At 37.3% G+C, this 15,210-nt stretch overlaps 1 protein-coding gene across 9 annotated transcripts in view; it reads left to right on the plus strand.

Annotated features, from left to right (window-relative positions):
- Positions 1–635: 635 nt before the first annotated feature.
- dysf (dysferlin, limb girdle muscular dystrophy 2B (autosomal recessive)) overlaps positions 636–15,210 on the plus strand; it is a 77,908-nt gene continuing 63,333 nt past the window's right edge. For 6 of the 9 annotated variants that reach the window (XM_082147546.1, XM_082147547.1, XM_082147551.1 and 3 more), the window contains exons 1-6: positions 3,151–3,591; positions 10,883–10,938; positions 11,064–11,155; positions 12,603–12,708; positions 14,392–14,506; positions 14,679–14,896. In XM_082147546.1, the coding sequence (XP_082003672.1) occupies positions 3,498–3,591; positions 10,883–10,938; positions 11,064–11,155; positions 12,603–12,708; positions 14,392–14,506; positions 14,679–14,896 (681 nt within the window). In that variant the 5' untranslated portion in view covers positions 3,151–3,497. Of the gene's footprint in view, positions 974–3,150; positions 3,592–10,882; positions 10,939–11,063; positions 11,156–12,602; positions 12,709–14,391; positions 14,507–14,678; positions 14,897–15,210 lie in introns of those variants that run through there. The other 3 variants (XM_082147549.1, XM_082147554.1, XM_082147553.1) reach the window with 2 other exon arrangements.

Genomic DNA, 15,210 nt, shown 5'->3' on the forward strand with positions numbered 1-15,210 from the left:
AGGACATTGACCAGCGCGATTTAATGCTTTTAAAATAATAAAAATGAATGCTAAATAACTTTAAGACTGAGTCGCTACACTAATGTAGCATTGTCTTAAAAATAATGTCTTAATGTTTCCCATGGCCCTACAGAGGACAAGCGGTTTGGAGAATGGATGGATTGCTTCGTGTTTGTAAGAAATGTTAATATACTCAAACTCAATTATTTAAATTGGAATCACACATTCTTAATAGTGTCAGGAAAATGGCAAACTTTTGGGTGGATGTTTTTGGCCATTTGGTAAAACCATTTTTGCTTGCATGACTTAAATTTTAAGTACAACCTTATAAATATTTTGTACAGTGAACAATAATTGATTGGCCTAATGGCATTGTTATTAATGTTATTAATGCTATTTATAATGAGATCTCCGTTGTTTTCTAAAGGAGAGGTTTACTTAGACAGCAGGAGAAGTGAACTTCCCAAAACTTTTGAGTCACAGTTGCTTTAACAGGTGCTGACCAAAAGCATCCTGTGCCTTTAAGAGGAGCTGCAGTCTGTGATTGAAAGGACAGAGTGTGTATGAGTCAGACTCGGGGGCATTAGAGCCAGTGTGTGTGAGTGTGTGCAAGCTGCCAGGAAGAGGGGCAGCAACTACACCAGCTACAGTCCCATTAGACTGCTGTCCTATGCACAGTTTGTAGCAGAGCTTTTCTTTCTTTCCTCTCTCTACTCTCTTCATCTATTTTCATTTTCTAGTCGTGGAGTGAAATTGATCCTTTGGGGACTTATTTAGGATCCTGACACACCCCCAGTGGTCCATCTCTGTGCGGGACCACAGTGCGCTGTACTGTGATTCACAAGTGTTACTAGTAGTGGAACCTGCAGTAACTACTGTCCACCCATGCTCCGTGTGTTTATCCTGTGCGCAGAGAATGTGCTGACGCATGATGAGGACATCAGCGATGCCTACTGCACCGTCACTTATGAAGGTAGGAGCCAGACCAGGGTAAATGAGGAAGGGTTTTATATCAAATATGTTTGCTTAGACTGGCACTCTCTTTTCTGCACAATCACAATCATTCTCTTTCACTGCCTTGTTGTCAGTCTTCCTACTTTCGACATTCCATCAAGCAGGCTATTATTGGAAAAGCAGTTGCAGTCTCTCTCTCTCTCTCTCTCTCTCTCTCTCTCTCTCTCGTTTATGTTTATGGGTGTCCTGTTGCACTTGGAATATGTGTGTCTGAATGAGTGCTGCAGAGCTGCTCTGTGTTTCTAAGAGATGCTATGTCATCACAGTTTGGTTCAATGTGGGGCTCCTGTTTGCTTTATGTTCAAAGCTTTTAGGGGCCCATAATTCATAAGACAGGCCAGAGAGGCTCCTCTTGTGTCAGCCAGGTGTTCTGTCGGTTTGATTTCTTTCTCTTCTTTTGTAAATATATTAAGATGATACCATTTAATATTAAGACCAAAACACACACACACACACACACACACACACACACACACACACACACACACACACACACACACACACACACACACACACACACACACACACACACACACACACACAATATATATGCACTACCACACTACCCTATACACTACACTACTACTATATACACTACCATTAAAAAAAAAAAATAGAAATCAATACTTTTATTCAGCAAGCACGCATTAAATTGATCAAAAGTGACAGTAAAGACGATAATAATAAACACGATGTAATATGGTTTCCTCAAAAATATTTACCAGCACAGCTGTTTTCAACATTGATAATTATAAGAAAGTTTCTTGAGCACCAAATGTTGTTTATCTCCCCCCTCACAGACACGAGTAGGAGTTCATTCCCCCCCTAAGGGGTTATACCCTCTGTGTTTCTTGGGGAATGCAGCTTGTTTGCTCAATAGAAGGCTTGTCGTTGTTTTAGTCATGAGGCAATCATATACCAGCAGGCACAATCAGAGATGGCTATGTTAAAGTGCTACTGTGAACCACCATATCAGATCAATACAATAGAGCATTACCTTTCATTACATCCATTCAGTGGTGTGTTTTAGAATAAATATAATGAGAGTGTGTTCGTTTTACTGATTTGATCTGTGCTGTTTTGTTACTGCATCTTTTATTGCTGAGGTTTTGGAAGATCTGTCAATTCAAATACAGAAATCTAGATAATAATGACCCATGTTTTGACTAAATCTCCTGTAATTCATCCATATATCTATACACAGCCTAGTTAAGGCTGGTCTATGCCTGCTCAAAATTCAGTGTAAAGTTGCAATGTCAGACTAGATTATGCTTTCTCTGACCCATCTCAACATCTATTATGAAAGTAAACAGTTTTTGCTGTGTAAATGCATTTATGCCACCTCTGAGCAGCATTAAAAAGTCTGTGGAAAGATGCAAATGCCACTTCAGAAGTGTAAATTTAGCATAACATCTCAATCCATTTTTTGTGGATGGTTTATAAGCTAAATGGTAAAGTGTGTAGGCTAGCATAACCAAAATGTTTAGCAAAAATAAGACATCACTTTCGTGAACATTCCATCCATCTGCGATTGGTCGGTCAAATGCAGAGTCACTCCAGACTCAAGCAATTGGCTGAGCTACTTTTGCTGTGTCAGGCTGGTTAAGAGGCTCTATATTTAGTGCCAAAGTGTTCTTCTTTTTCAGCTAAATCAACTTGTAGTTGTTTCTACATATTAAGGATAGTTGAAAGTATTTTAACATAAAAACAAAACGAGCAGTCATGGCAGTTCAGTCTGACTGAGTCATGGCAGTAGGTGGTGCTCCTCGACTGGAAATGTCAGCTAACCATTATCAAGCCCACACAGAGACCATAGAAACTCTTGAGGTATAACAGACTGACATAATATAAGAACTCTCTATGATAAACTGATGTGCGCAAGTGCCTAAATGAGTGGATTTTAGTATATCGATGTAGGCTCTGTCGACAGGTAACATTAAAATCCGCAAATACCTTTGCTTACACTAATTGTTACAAGATGTTGTTCACTGCATTTTATAAAGATTTTATATTCTTTAAGGTTTCTATATACAAGTTAAAGTAATATAGTAAGAGAGAAAATGTAGTAAAGGAGAGAGAAGAACAAGCTGCAGGAAATGTTTAAATTTCCTCTTGAGTTATGGGCAGGGTCACTGGAGAGGAAAGTGTGGTCCAGAGTATGCTACGTTCCTACATGACAGTCTCTGTGTACACACTTAAGAAGTGCTTGTAAGGGAAGATTGTGAAACTCATTTATCAATTCAGACGCCTTATCAAAGACGTAGGAAGAAATCGATTTTCTCAGGATAGTGGTGGGCTTTTACAACCTCTGATACATTCCATTCTGGACATCACGCTCATCTTCAGCTTTGGACCTAAAGATCACAGGACGCGTTTATCTTCAGAGAAACCTTTGCGGGGGTCCTGCCGGGATCTGTCCCTCTTCTGTGGTCTGATGCTAGTTTGGCCTGTTTCTTGTTGGAGAGTTTGGGCATTAAGGCAGCATGTTGAGGTGTTTGCTACAGAAGGCGACCAACCTGAGAAATGTAGAAAAGGGGGAGAGGCATAGCGACCCACTTGCTAGCGTCACATTCAGAGGTAAGAATTGACACCAAAAATATGATTGACAGGCTTTTTGAGTGCATGAAAAAGTAAGATCTTAAGATTTCGGTCTTTGAGACTCTTTTGGGTTGATGGATGCTAATTGTGGATGCTTATGTAAAATGATCAGGAATTGTAATTTCAAACTGGAAAAGAAACATGAGAGCAGAACTTTGGTAGCGTTTCCCTTTACTAAAAATATTACTATTTTACACAATGAATGATTCAATAATTTCATGTTAGAGTTGGAAGGACCTTTTTGACGGGTCATTCTGACATTTGTTGAAAGGTAGAGATAGCAGATCTCTGACAAATATATGACAAATGACAACTTTACTCTAGATAGATCAATAGATCATTACAGTCAATAGCAGAGTGATGATATTATATCACTGGAAAATGCTAGATATTCTTAAAGATTTCTGGATAAATCTGAGCTCTGTTAATGATTTTATAAGTTCTTGTGTTGAATGAATGAATGAATGTGACAGGCACTGGTTTTAGACTACCTTGCAAACTGAGTGGCAGTTCCTCTCATTGTTCCATGCTTCCTGTTCCAGCACAGGGATGTAAAGGAACATGCGTTTGTGAGTGTGTGGGATTGATGAGCTTGAAGTGTTTTTGTATTCCGAGTTGCCATAGCAACAAAATCATTTCTTCACTTTCTTTCTTATATCGTGATTCCATTTGATTCTCAATTATTACAAAACAACAAAATCATATGAGTATAATTAAGTTAATAAATATTAAGTTAATAAAGTTGAGGTTTTGTTTTGAGTATGACTTCATTTATTTATTTTCTGATGTGCTTTTGCAGGATGCTCAGAGAAACAATGCAGTTCCTGCCTGTGTTATTTAGCAGATCATTGGTGATCATTATCTTCGGAAACAGTTTTCGTCAATATCATGAAAACAGATTTTCTGACTTTCATTTGGATATACTTGTGAGAGATATATCCTTTTGGTTTTTACAAAGAGAGCTGTATAGTTGCAGCACTAATTTGGTTATATCTGGCTATATATTCATTCATTCATTCGTTACAGTGTTATTTTAGCATTATTTATATATTATTATAGTTTATTCATATTTTAAATGATTTTTTATTTTAGTTTTATTTAAATTTTAGTTTAAGTTTTAGCAAATTTGTTATGCGAGTTTGTCATTTAAAAAAAAATATTTCTCTATATATATATATTTAGCCTTATATTTATTTCAGAGTTAGTAATTTTAAAACTTACTATTATATCAGCCTATGCAACTACGCATGGTTCGTGGTGCTCTCGTGAACACGTTGCAGATAAATATTTTGTGAATAAAGTAGTAAATTGTTGTTTTTTTCCGCAAACAAAGCATTCACGTCTCTTCATATAACTGAGGTTAAACTACTGCAGTCATATCGATTTCTTTTAACGATGTCTTTACTGCCTTTCTGGGGCTTGAAAGTGGTAGTTGCTGTCAACTGAGGGACAGAAAACTCTCAGATTTCATTAAAAAATCTTCTTTTGTGTTCAGAAGATAAACAAATGTCTCATGGATTTGGAATGACATGAGGGCGAGCAATTATTGGCAGAATTAAAAAGATGTTTTGTGAACTAACCCTTTAACACTGATTTGTTCTTTTGTTTGTTTGTTCATTCATTCTCGTTACTTTATTGATTTTTTGTTCATTACATTTATTTAAATTTTGTTTGAAAGATTCATTAAACCCCCTTTTCCATGCACTCTATGCCATAGCTTGAGAACTTCCTCTCTGTATCATTACTGAGGGTCATCTCTTTTTCCACCTCTTTTTCATGTGATGTAAAGGCTTCCCCTCATTCTGTCAGAAACAGATACTGAGTCACTCTATCCACTCTATAAACAATGACACCAAACAATTGAAGGAAAATAAGGTGTTCTGACCTTTATTCTGAGTTGAACAACTAGTAGGTCACTACTTTAGGGCTTGTGGTTGTAACACATTTCGCGGCCACACCTTTTTATTATTTGTTTTTCCATTTACTTTGTTCTAATAATTGTATAGATATGCATCTTTAGGTTTTAGTTTCAGACTGCTAGTTAGTCCAAAATGCCGCCGCTAGAGTTCTTACGAGATCAAGAAAATATGATCATATAACACCGATTTTATCATCACTGCATTGGTTACCTATAAAGTTCCGTATTAATTACAAGGTATTGCTACTGACTTATAAAGCCCTAAACGGCTTAGCTCCAGTCTATTTAACGGATCTTCTATCGCCCTATAATCCATCGCGCTCTTTGAGATCACTAAATTCAAGGCTTTTGGTCATACCTAGGATATCCAGAACCACCAAAGGAGGGAGAGCATTTTCACATTTGGCTCCAAAACTCTGGAATAGTCTTCCTGATACTGTTCGTTGCTCAGACTCGCTCTCCCAGTTTAAAACTAGATTAAAGTCGCATCTCTTCAGCCAGGCATTCATATAATCCTACAGTTCAAACTACAATCCGGCCTCTATCCAATGCCAGAGGAGAACTGGCCCCCGACTGAGCCTGGGTTCTCCCAAGGTTTTTTTTTTCTCCATTAAGGCACCTGATGGAGTTTTAGGACACCATTAGGTCACTTGATGGAGTTTTTCGGTTCCTTGCCACTGTTGCCTTTGGCTTGCTCAGTTGGGGATATTTTGGGGATATTTAATTTAATTTTATCAATCAATAAATTCCTCTTGAAACAAACTTTGTTGTATTATTTTAATTTAATACTGTGAAGCTGCTTTGATGCAATCTGTATTGTGAAAAGCGCTATACAAATAAACTTGACTTGACTTGACTTGACTGCTGCCAATTTACTAACTGGTCTGATTGCATTGTAATCAGAACAATCTTGTGTTTTCTTAATTATTTGTTTGTGTATACAGTGAATTCCGGTCTATGTGAATGTTAGGGAGAGGGGATGGAAGACATAAAAGTAGCTGCAGTAAGTGTTTTTATCCTCAGGCACGGTATCAAATACCATCTCCATTTATAGACATCACAGAAGCAAATCATCCTCCCGGTCCAACTGCCAGAGTCCTTAGTTTGAGCTCTGAGTAAGCAACAATATATGCAGACTGCGCGAGAGAGAGAGAGAGAGAGAGAGAGAGAGAGAGAGAGAGAGAGAGATACAGAATGAGACTTTGTACAGAGAAATGTAGACCATTGGCAGTGCTGAAATGGTATCAGTATCTTCTGCATCTAGAAATGAGATCTAGATTGTGTTTAATACAAACTAGTGGTGTCACAATACCAACAATTCAGTCAGTACCAATACCCCTAAAATTGTACAGTTCTCTGTGCCAATTTGGGTACCGTAACACTATTGTAACTACTTTAGTTTAATACTTTTCTTACTTGAAAATGAAAAATATTAAATAAATGAAAATGTTTGATTCTAAATGCTATTCATAAGTAAATGATACATTAAAACATTAGCATGTAGCCTTTAAATATTGTTTAAATAAGTAAAAATTGATAATAAAAATAAATAAAAAGAAAAACAAATTCCAAGTAATAGAGCAAGTGGCAAGTCTTGTTCAATACACCACAAGACACAATGCACGGATCTATTCTGTTTTTTTTTTTTTTTTTACAGATTATGACTAACTTAAAGGTACACTATGTAACTTTTTTGTTCAAAATTAACCAAAATGTGAATACATCATCAATCAGCAGTTGAATAAGGTATTTTAATGAACAGATAAATTGCCATATGTAGCTCTCTAACTGAGTTCATTGTAAAGTATTACTGTGAAGGGTCCTTTCATTATGGATTGTTGTAGCGCTGTGCTGGAATTTATTTTCAAGGAAGTACCTGTGTCTGTTAATGTGTATAGCTACAGTAACATCTTCAGCTAGTCAGCTTGAGATCCTTTCCATCTAAGCTGGTTATATCTCTTAAGCCTAGTGAATGCTTTATGAGCTGTAGGATAATCATATTCATCTGCACAGTCATGCAGACCCGACGCAAAGCCAAAATAATGTTCTTCCGCAAAATACATGCAGTTTTGTGTACCTTAAACACCTATGATTGTCCATTGCGTTCATACGCTCAACAAACATGTCTGTAATTGGCAACAATGCAACGTTGTAAATGGAAACCTTTTTCACGCTGTCCACAGAGTGCTCACACTCTAGCAGGTGGAATTGGCATATCAAATTATAGTCCATCCATAAATATATTTTAAATAGTTACAATTGTATTTTGACGAGTCATAATTATAATTTGACAAGACAGAATGATAATTAGAGATATCTGCAATTATAGTTACTCTAGTAAGAAATTCAATTTGAGAAATCTCTAAGTACGTTTTGACTAGTCTAAATACTATTTAAGATATCTGTAATGAATGACTTAAACGTATTTTAAAATTGACGCGTCATACATACATTTTGAAAAGAAAAGAGAAAAGAGCAATGGAATTATATATTTCTGGGATAGTCCTAAAATGGTTCAGGTCATACGTAGATGGGAGAGGTTATTATGTTAGTATAGGAGACCATAAGTCTGAGTGGACATCCATGACATGCGGAGTCCCTCAAGGCTCAATTCTTGCACCACTCCTGTTCAACCTGTATATGCTCCCAATGAGCCAAATAATGAGAAATAACCAAATTGCTTACCACAGCTATGCAGACGACACACAGCTGTACTTAGCCCTATCGCCTAATGATTACAGCCCCATTGACTCCTTGTGCCGATGCATTGACGAAGTCAACAGTTGGATGTGTCAAAACTTTCTTCAATTAAACAAAGACAAAACTGAAGTTATTGCGTTTGGAAACAAAGATGAAGTTCTCAAGGTGAACGCATACCTTCACTCTAGGGGTCAAACAACTAAACATCAAGTCAGGAATCTTGGTGTGACACTGGAGTCAGACCTTAGTTTCAGTAGTCATGTCAAAGCAATAACTAAATCAGCATACTATCATCTGAAAAATATTGCAAGAATTAGATGCTTTGTTTCCAGACAAGACTTAGAGAAACTTGTGCATGCTTTCATCACCAGCAGGGTGGATTATTGTAATGGTCTCCTCACTGGCCTTCCCAAAAAGACCATAAGACAGTTGCAGCTCATACAGAACGCTGCCGCCAGGATTCTGAGCAGAACCAGAAAATATGAACATATCACACCAGTCCTCAGGTCTTTACACTGGCTCCCAGTTAGATTTAGGATTGATTTTAAAGTATTACTACTGGTATATAAATCATTCAATGGCCTAGGACCTCAATACATTGCAGATATGCTCACTGAATATAAACCCAACAGATCACTCAGATCATTAGGATCATATCAGCTAGAAATACCAAGGGTTCACTCTAAACATGGTGAGTCTGCTTTTAGCTATTATGCCAGCCACAGCTGGAACCAGCTTCCAGAAGAGATCAGATGTGCTCCTACAGTGGTCACATTCAAATCCAGACTCAAAACACTTCTGTTTAGCTGTGCATTTACTGAATGAGCACTGTGCCGCTGTTCGTCCGACTGTTTGTACTGTACTGTACTGTATTTTATTTTATTTTTCTAAACTGTTTTAATTATTCTCATTTCTTTTAATTATTTTAATTTCTCCTATGTCAGCAGGGCATTTAGCCCGAAACTGTAAATGCCCAATCAGAAGGTAAAAGAAAGTGATAATGTGAAAGTGACGTGTATTAATTTGGGTTTGAAAGTAGAACAGTATTTAAATGACGATATTAAAGTTTTCGTCTGAGAAAGAATGTGAACGCAGTGCTAAAGAAAGTGAAAAGAACGTGTGAGTAAATGAGGGAGAAAGAAAGTTAAAGGAAAGTTGATAGATGGAAGTCGTAAGAAGATTGAAGGTTAAAAGATGGTTGAAAGATTTAAGGGAATCCTTTGAAGGAAAGATCTATAATAACGTTCTCTTTTATTTACTGTACTGTAGTACTGTATTTTATTTTATTTTTCTAAACTGTTTTAATTATTCTTATTTCTTTTTATTATTTTAATTTCTTCTATGTAAAGCACTTTGAATTGCCATTGTGTATGAAATGTGCTATATAAATAAACTTGCCTTGCCTTGCCTTGCCTTGCCTTGCCTTATACACCAAAACTTGAAATATAGTACAAATAAACACGTGACTGACAAGTATGCATCATAATCAAGGCAGACCCAGTCAAAAAAGTGACGGCCGGATTGTACAAGTTAGTAAAAGTTGAACTGGTATTAACACTGATGACATTGATTAGTGCATTACTTTGTATATATGGATTATGCCTTCTGTGTCAATTCAGGTTTACTCCTGTCGTGAAAGTAATGGGTCACAATGGATTGACTCAGTACTAACAGTACTGCAGTTTTTAAAATGTAAGTATTGACTTGGTACCGAAGAACGGGTTCTTTTGACAACATTACCACTAACTGAATAAATGTATTTAGACTCGGCCTAAAACTCCAGCATCTCAGTCTTGTTATTTTTAATAACAAAGGTATGGTTTCCTGGCTATTTCTCAGAATGTATACACCCATTGATAAGTATCGGATGTGTTTTTGAAATACACACCAAATAAAGCCCAAGACTTTGAGGGTCAGATGGTTAAGAACATTCCAACCAGTTTCCATCACATTCTGGTCGAGGATGTCATAGCATGCCAGTGTTTGCTTTTTTCCTGAATCTTTTGTTGTCCTCTTCTGGCTCTAGGTCTATTTCAGGAAGGCAAAGAGGGTTTTCCCACAATGCAACTGAGTGTATATCTACCAAAGGAGCTTGTTTTTGCTTTATTCACATCTCTTGACATCTACGATCAAAACAGGAAGATAAACAGAGCTCTTTCCTAAAACACTTTATAGCGTGACTGACCAGTGGGGATTTGTATGGATACAGTGGATATGCCATATTATTGGTAGCCTACTTGTTTGTGCATGTGACTACTGTAGCTCTAGTGTAGCAAGAGGTCTCAAAACACACTGGCAATGTGTGTCTGCTCATTAGATCAACTATTAATTGTCCTTCACCAATTCAGGCTCAATGTCAAGCCTAATCTGTGTTCCTCTGGAAATCTTTCATCTGTATTTGTCAGGTGGAAGTTAATACCCATTGTCCATCTTCCTCTCACTGAAACATTGTCATCACGGATTTATTGGAGGCCAGCCACTGCAAAAAATAACGTCAGATAGACTGTCCTCATATGCCCTATCTGAAAAGATATTTCCCTAATCAAATAGTTTTTCAAACCTTTATTTTGAAACTTTTAAACGGTAGTGTATATCTCATGAAAAACTCACAAACACACCAACTGTACTTTTCCTTTTTTCATGTTCTTGTAGGAACAAAAAAGAAGACCAAAATCATCAAAAATAATGTCAGTCCTGTCTGGAACGAGGTTGGTTAATTGATTCTTACATCTAATTGACTAATATCAATGAACCACTAATACTTCTTGTTACCATAATGCTTTCCAAGTCGTCATTCTTTACCTTTTTCATCATTCCCTTTTCTTTCTTCCAGGGCTTTGAGTGGGACTTGAAGGGAGTTCCTTTAGATTCTGCAGCAGAGCTTCATGTTGTTGTCAAGGACCATGAGAAAATGGGCAGGAATAGGTAAGGTCTTTCTTTCTCTCTCTCATGTTCTATGTTTTTACTTTCTGTTCATGAGAATGTAAGAGTGTGTCTCAGAATAATCTGCAAAAGCCACTTCTCTGCCAACATAAAACAATTGCTTAACAATTCAGTTGGGAGAGCTGTAGAATTTATGGAATGCGCCATTGTTTAAATGACTAGTGGTATAAGTGTGGAATGTGGTAAACAGCCACGCAATATGCTGTGCGTTCCCATATCCTCATCGTTACCAGAAGTGGTTCACAACTGGTTTTTTTCTGTATCTAATACCCATGACATTAGGCTGATAAAGGACTTACTTAATCTGATTTTAGGCCACTTTGTTCAGCTATAAAGGTATTGAATGCCACCCTAATGAGTGACTAAGGTTTTTTAAATCATAGGCATTATCTACAGTATATTAACACATTAGTATCTATATTACATTATACAGTCTTTGATCTACTACAGAATCCCACTCTGACACTTAAATTAAGTTTCTAAGCAATATACCTTATTCTCACTAAGGCTGAAAAAATACAGCAATAACAGTAATTTTGTGAAATATTATTACAATTTAAAATAACGGTTTTCTATTTTAATATTTTTTTTTCATATGCCTGATGAAGGTCATGGAACTGAAATATTGTTAATAAAGCTATTTTGATACGTGTGCAAGTACTGATAATGTGCAGGACCTTTTCATTTTTGATTTATTTTAAAATGTAGTTTCATCCTGTGAACGCAACGCAAAATTGGTCACACATTTCAGAAATCTTTTTAATGTACTGATTATGTGCTCAAGAAATATTTTCAATGTTGAAAACAGTTGTGCTGCTTAATATTTTTTTGTGGAAACCGTGCAACATTTTTCTTCAGGATCCTTGGATGAATAGAAAGTTAAAAAGAACTACATTTATTTTAAATTGATTTTTTTTTATAACGTTACTGTCACTTTTGATTAATTTAAAGCATATTTTTACATCATTAGACCTGAAATTCAGTTTTGTCTTTTAACTCTCAATGTTAACAAATGTTAGACCCAGTGAATACTAGGCTATATTAGCATAACAGAATTTTGGGTGAAATATTGTCACTTTAATGATGGAATAAAGTAATAGGAGAGGAGGAAAAGAAAAGGAAGGAAAAGCCAATTGGATTGAAGGGAATGCTCACAGGAAGTGAGTCAGGGCGGTTTGTCATGTCTTCTCTTTCCTTTTAAACCTTATCTGAGCCTCAGAAAGCCACAGAAGAACAGCAATTTTTAGAAAAGTTGTCCAGACAATGAAAAAACTGTCATTCAGGGTCAGATGACTTGTCATGTGTCACAATTGTTTTAGCTTTAGTAACTGCGTATGTGTGTGTGTTTTATTTCTTGGCATCAGATTGTTAATCCTCATCTTTAAATAGCATGTCAGTTGTTAAAATAATCCTTTGTGTATCTTCACAGGTTTCTGGGGGAGTGTCGAGTAGCTCTTCGAGATGTGCTCAACTCTCCAAACCTAGCTGCTACTTTCACTGTGTCCCTGGTAGACACCAAAAGGAACAGCACTGGGGTGCGTTTCTCTGTTTGTCTTCACATTTCATTTTACATTGTCTATCACATTTACATTTACATTGAATGATGAAACTACATGAAGCCTGGACCTTCATTGTTGGTAGCAACATCCCATCTTCATATCTACCACAGTCTGTACCTCACTTGTATCTCAAATTCATGCCAACCCTGTCCCACAAATTTAAGAAGAAAGAAATACTACAAGGCTATTTCTTACACAACAGAGTGCCACTTCCTGGAATTGTGTGGTTATTTATGCGTGTAGTTTGACGTTGGGTGATAGAGAACGAAGGAGAGGGAAAGGTGGAGTTGGTTTTCTTAGCTCCTTTGCATCCGTGTGCTCTTGAAATAGCTGAAACCGGAAATAATTACAGGAAAGTACATTATAAGGTATCACCCTGACACCGGTCTTATCTCAAAAACAACTCCATCATGTAGCTTTTCTTTCCCACCCCTCCCAATACATCTACATCTTCATTTAGAACTTTGATAAGTAATTTTTCAATTTGACATTTAGCAATGATACACAAATACAAAATGCTACAAAATAATAAACAATGCCCATGCCCATCTCGGTACTCAGCCGTGCTGAAGCGGTCTCAACAATCCGAGTGGCATTACAGTGGCTGCGGATGCCATATGCCCCAGGAGTCTTTGAAACTGTTTCAGTGGAAAAGCTGTTCTGCCCCTGAATGAGTTCAGGCAGCTCAGCACCGTCTGGGCACGCTCCTTTGTGAGACGGCTGTCGTGTTAACCGAATCCAACTCCATGCCGAGAAAAGAGATACTCTGCATAGGGGACCCGAAGTTGACCTGAAGCCCCAAACTGCTGAGGTGCTTGAGCACCAGATTCCTGTTCTCGCACAACAGATCTTGAGAGTGTGCTAGAATGAGCCAGTCGTCGAGATAGTTGAGAATACGGATGCCCACTTCCCTTTACGGGGCAAGGGCACCCTCCACCGAAGGGGAGAACCTTGTACTGGTATGCCCGACCCTCGAAAGCAAACCGTAGGAACGGTCTGTGTCAAGGCAAAATCAAAGCATTGAAGTACGCATCCTTTAGGTCAATCGCTGCAAACCAATCTTGGGGGTGAATGGGAGCTTATGAAAGACCCGATTCAAGACTCGCAGATCCAAGATCGTCCGTAACCCATAACTTTCTTGGGTACGATGAAGTACGGGTTATAAAAATGGGGACATCATTTATTTGAAATGGTAATCTGATCTGAAATAAAAATGTCTTAATTCATCCTTGCTGAATAAAAGTTTATTTGTATTTTTATAAAGAAATCTTACTGATCCCAAACTTTTGTATGGTAGTGCAGATTAGAATTACACCTATCATCTATTAGTATACTCAGGTTATTGTATATTGCAGATGTAGTTTGTGTGTTTGTTTTCTGTAGGTGTATGAATAATAAATATAATTCTGGACCAATACACCTCAAAATTATTAAGATTCTAGATTACAAATAAATGTATTAAGGAATAACTGACGGCAGCCTGTGAGATAATGAGAAAATATCAGAGTTCCAACTATGAGTTTTATTACAGCAAATATTTATTTTTGGAAACAGATGTTTGTTGCACATTTGTTGTTGCATCATTGCAGATCTTGCACTCTTTTCTTTAGTCTTTCTGAGAAGTGTCGAAACATCTTCAATCTGTTTTCCCTCTGCCAGGCCACAGTAACCCTGCAGGTTTCCTACACACCTCCTCCAGGAATGGTGCCCATCTTCCAGCCTCCTCCACACCCAGAGGCCCAGCACAATCCAGTGGAGCTGGACACAGTTACAGGTCAGTCTACTAACATAATATATACAGTAGGTCCCATTCATACACACATGCACTGTTAGAGGATGCAAACGTTTCATTGCCTAGATTTGATTTCACTAATATTTGTTTGTAATGGCTGCATCATTATGACATATTTGTGTGATTTATTTGACTTGTGTATATGACTGTGTAGTTTTCTCATTGGACACTCTGGGCGAGGATGACACTGAGAGCATGTTGATGATGGAGGTGGTGGAGGAGCCTGAACCTACACCAGGGCCACAGGGGCAGGACATCGGGGCCCCTACAGCACCACCCAAGAAGGCACCACCGAACTTTAACCACGGCCTAAAGAAAAAGAAACGCCAGGGAAACAAATCCTCTCTGTCTGACAAACCCCAGGACCTCCAGGTGTGTATATAAGTATGAATCTTTGTTTGGGTGTGCAACTGTGCATCTCTTTATGTCTCTATGAATCCACAATTTGTTTTGTCATGTGTGGCTAGTCTCTACAGACGTCTGAAAATAAGCCACCTTCATAATCTTCAAATATATTATTTTGGGATATTTTTTTTTTTTAGCATATGCTAACAACAAAAATTACTTTTTGTCTATAAATTGTAAAAATCCGATTAATAGTGTTTTCTTATTGCTCAGTTCAGAATGGACTCCCTAATTAAAGTATGTATCTGTATCACATGACAATCACTGTCTACTCTTGCAAT

Source organism: Leuciscus leuciscus, assembly GCF_965113295.1.
Source record: "Leuciscus leuciscus genome assembly, chromosome: 2".
Lineage (NCBI taxonomy): Eukaryota > Metazoa > Chordata > Actinopteri > Cypriniformes > Leuciscidae > Leuciscus > Leuciscus leuciscus.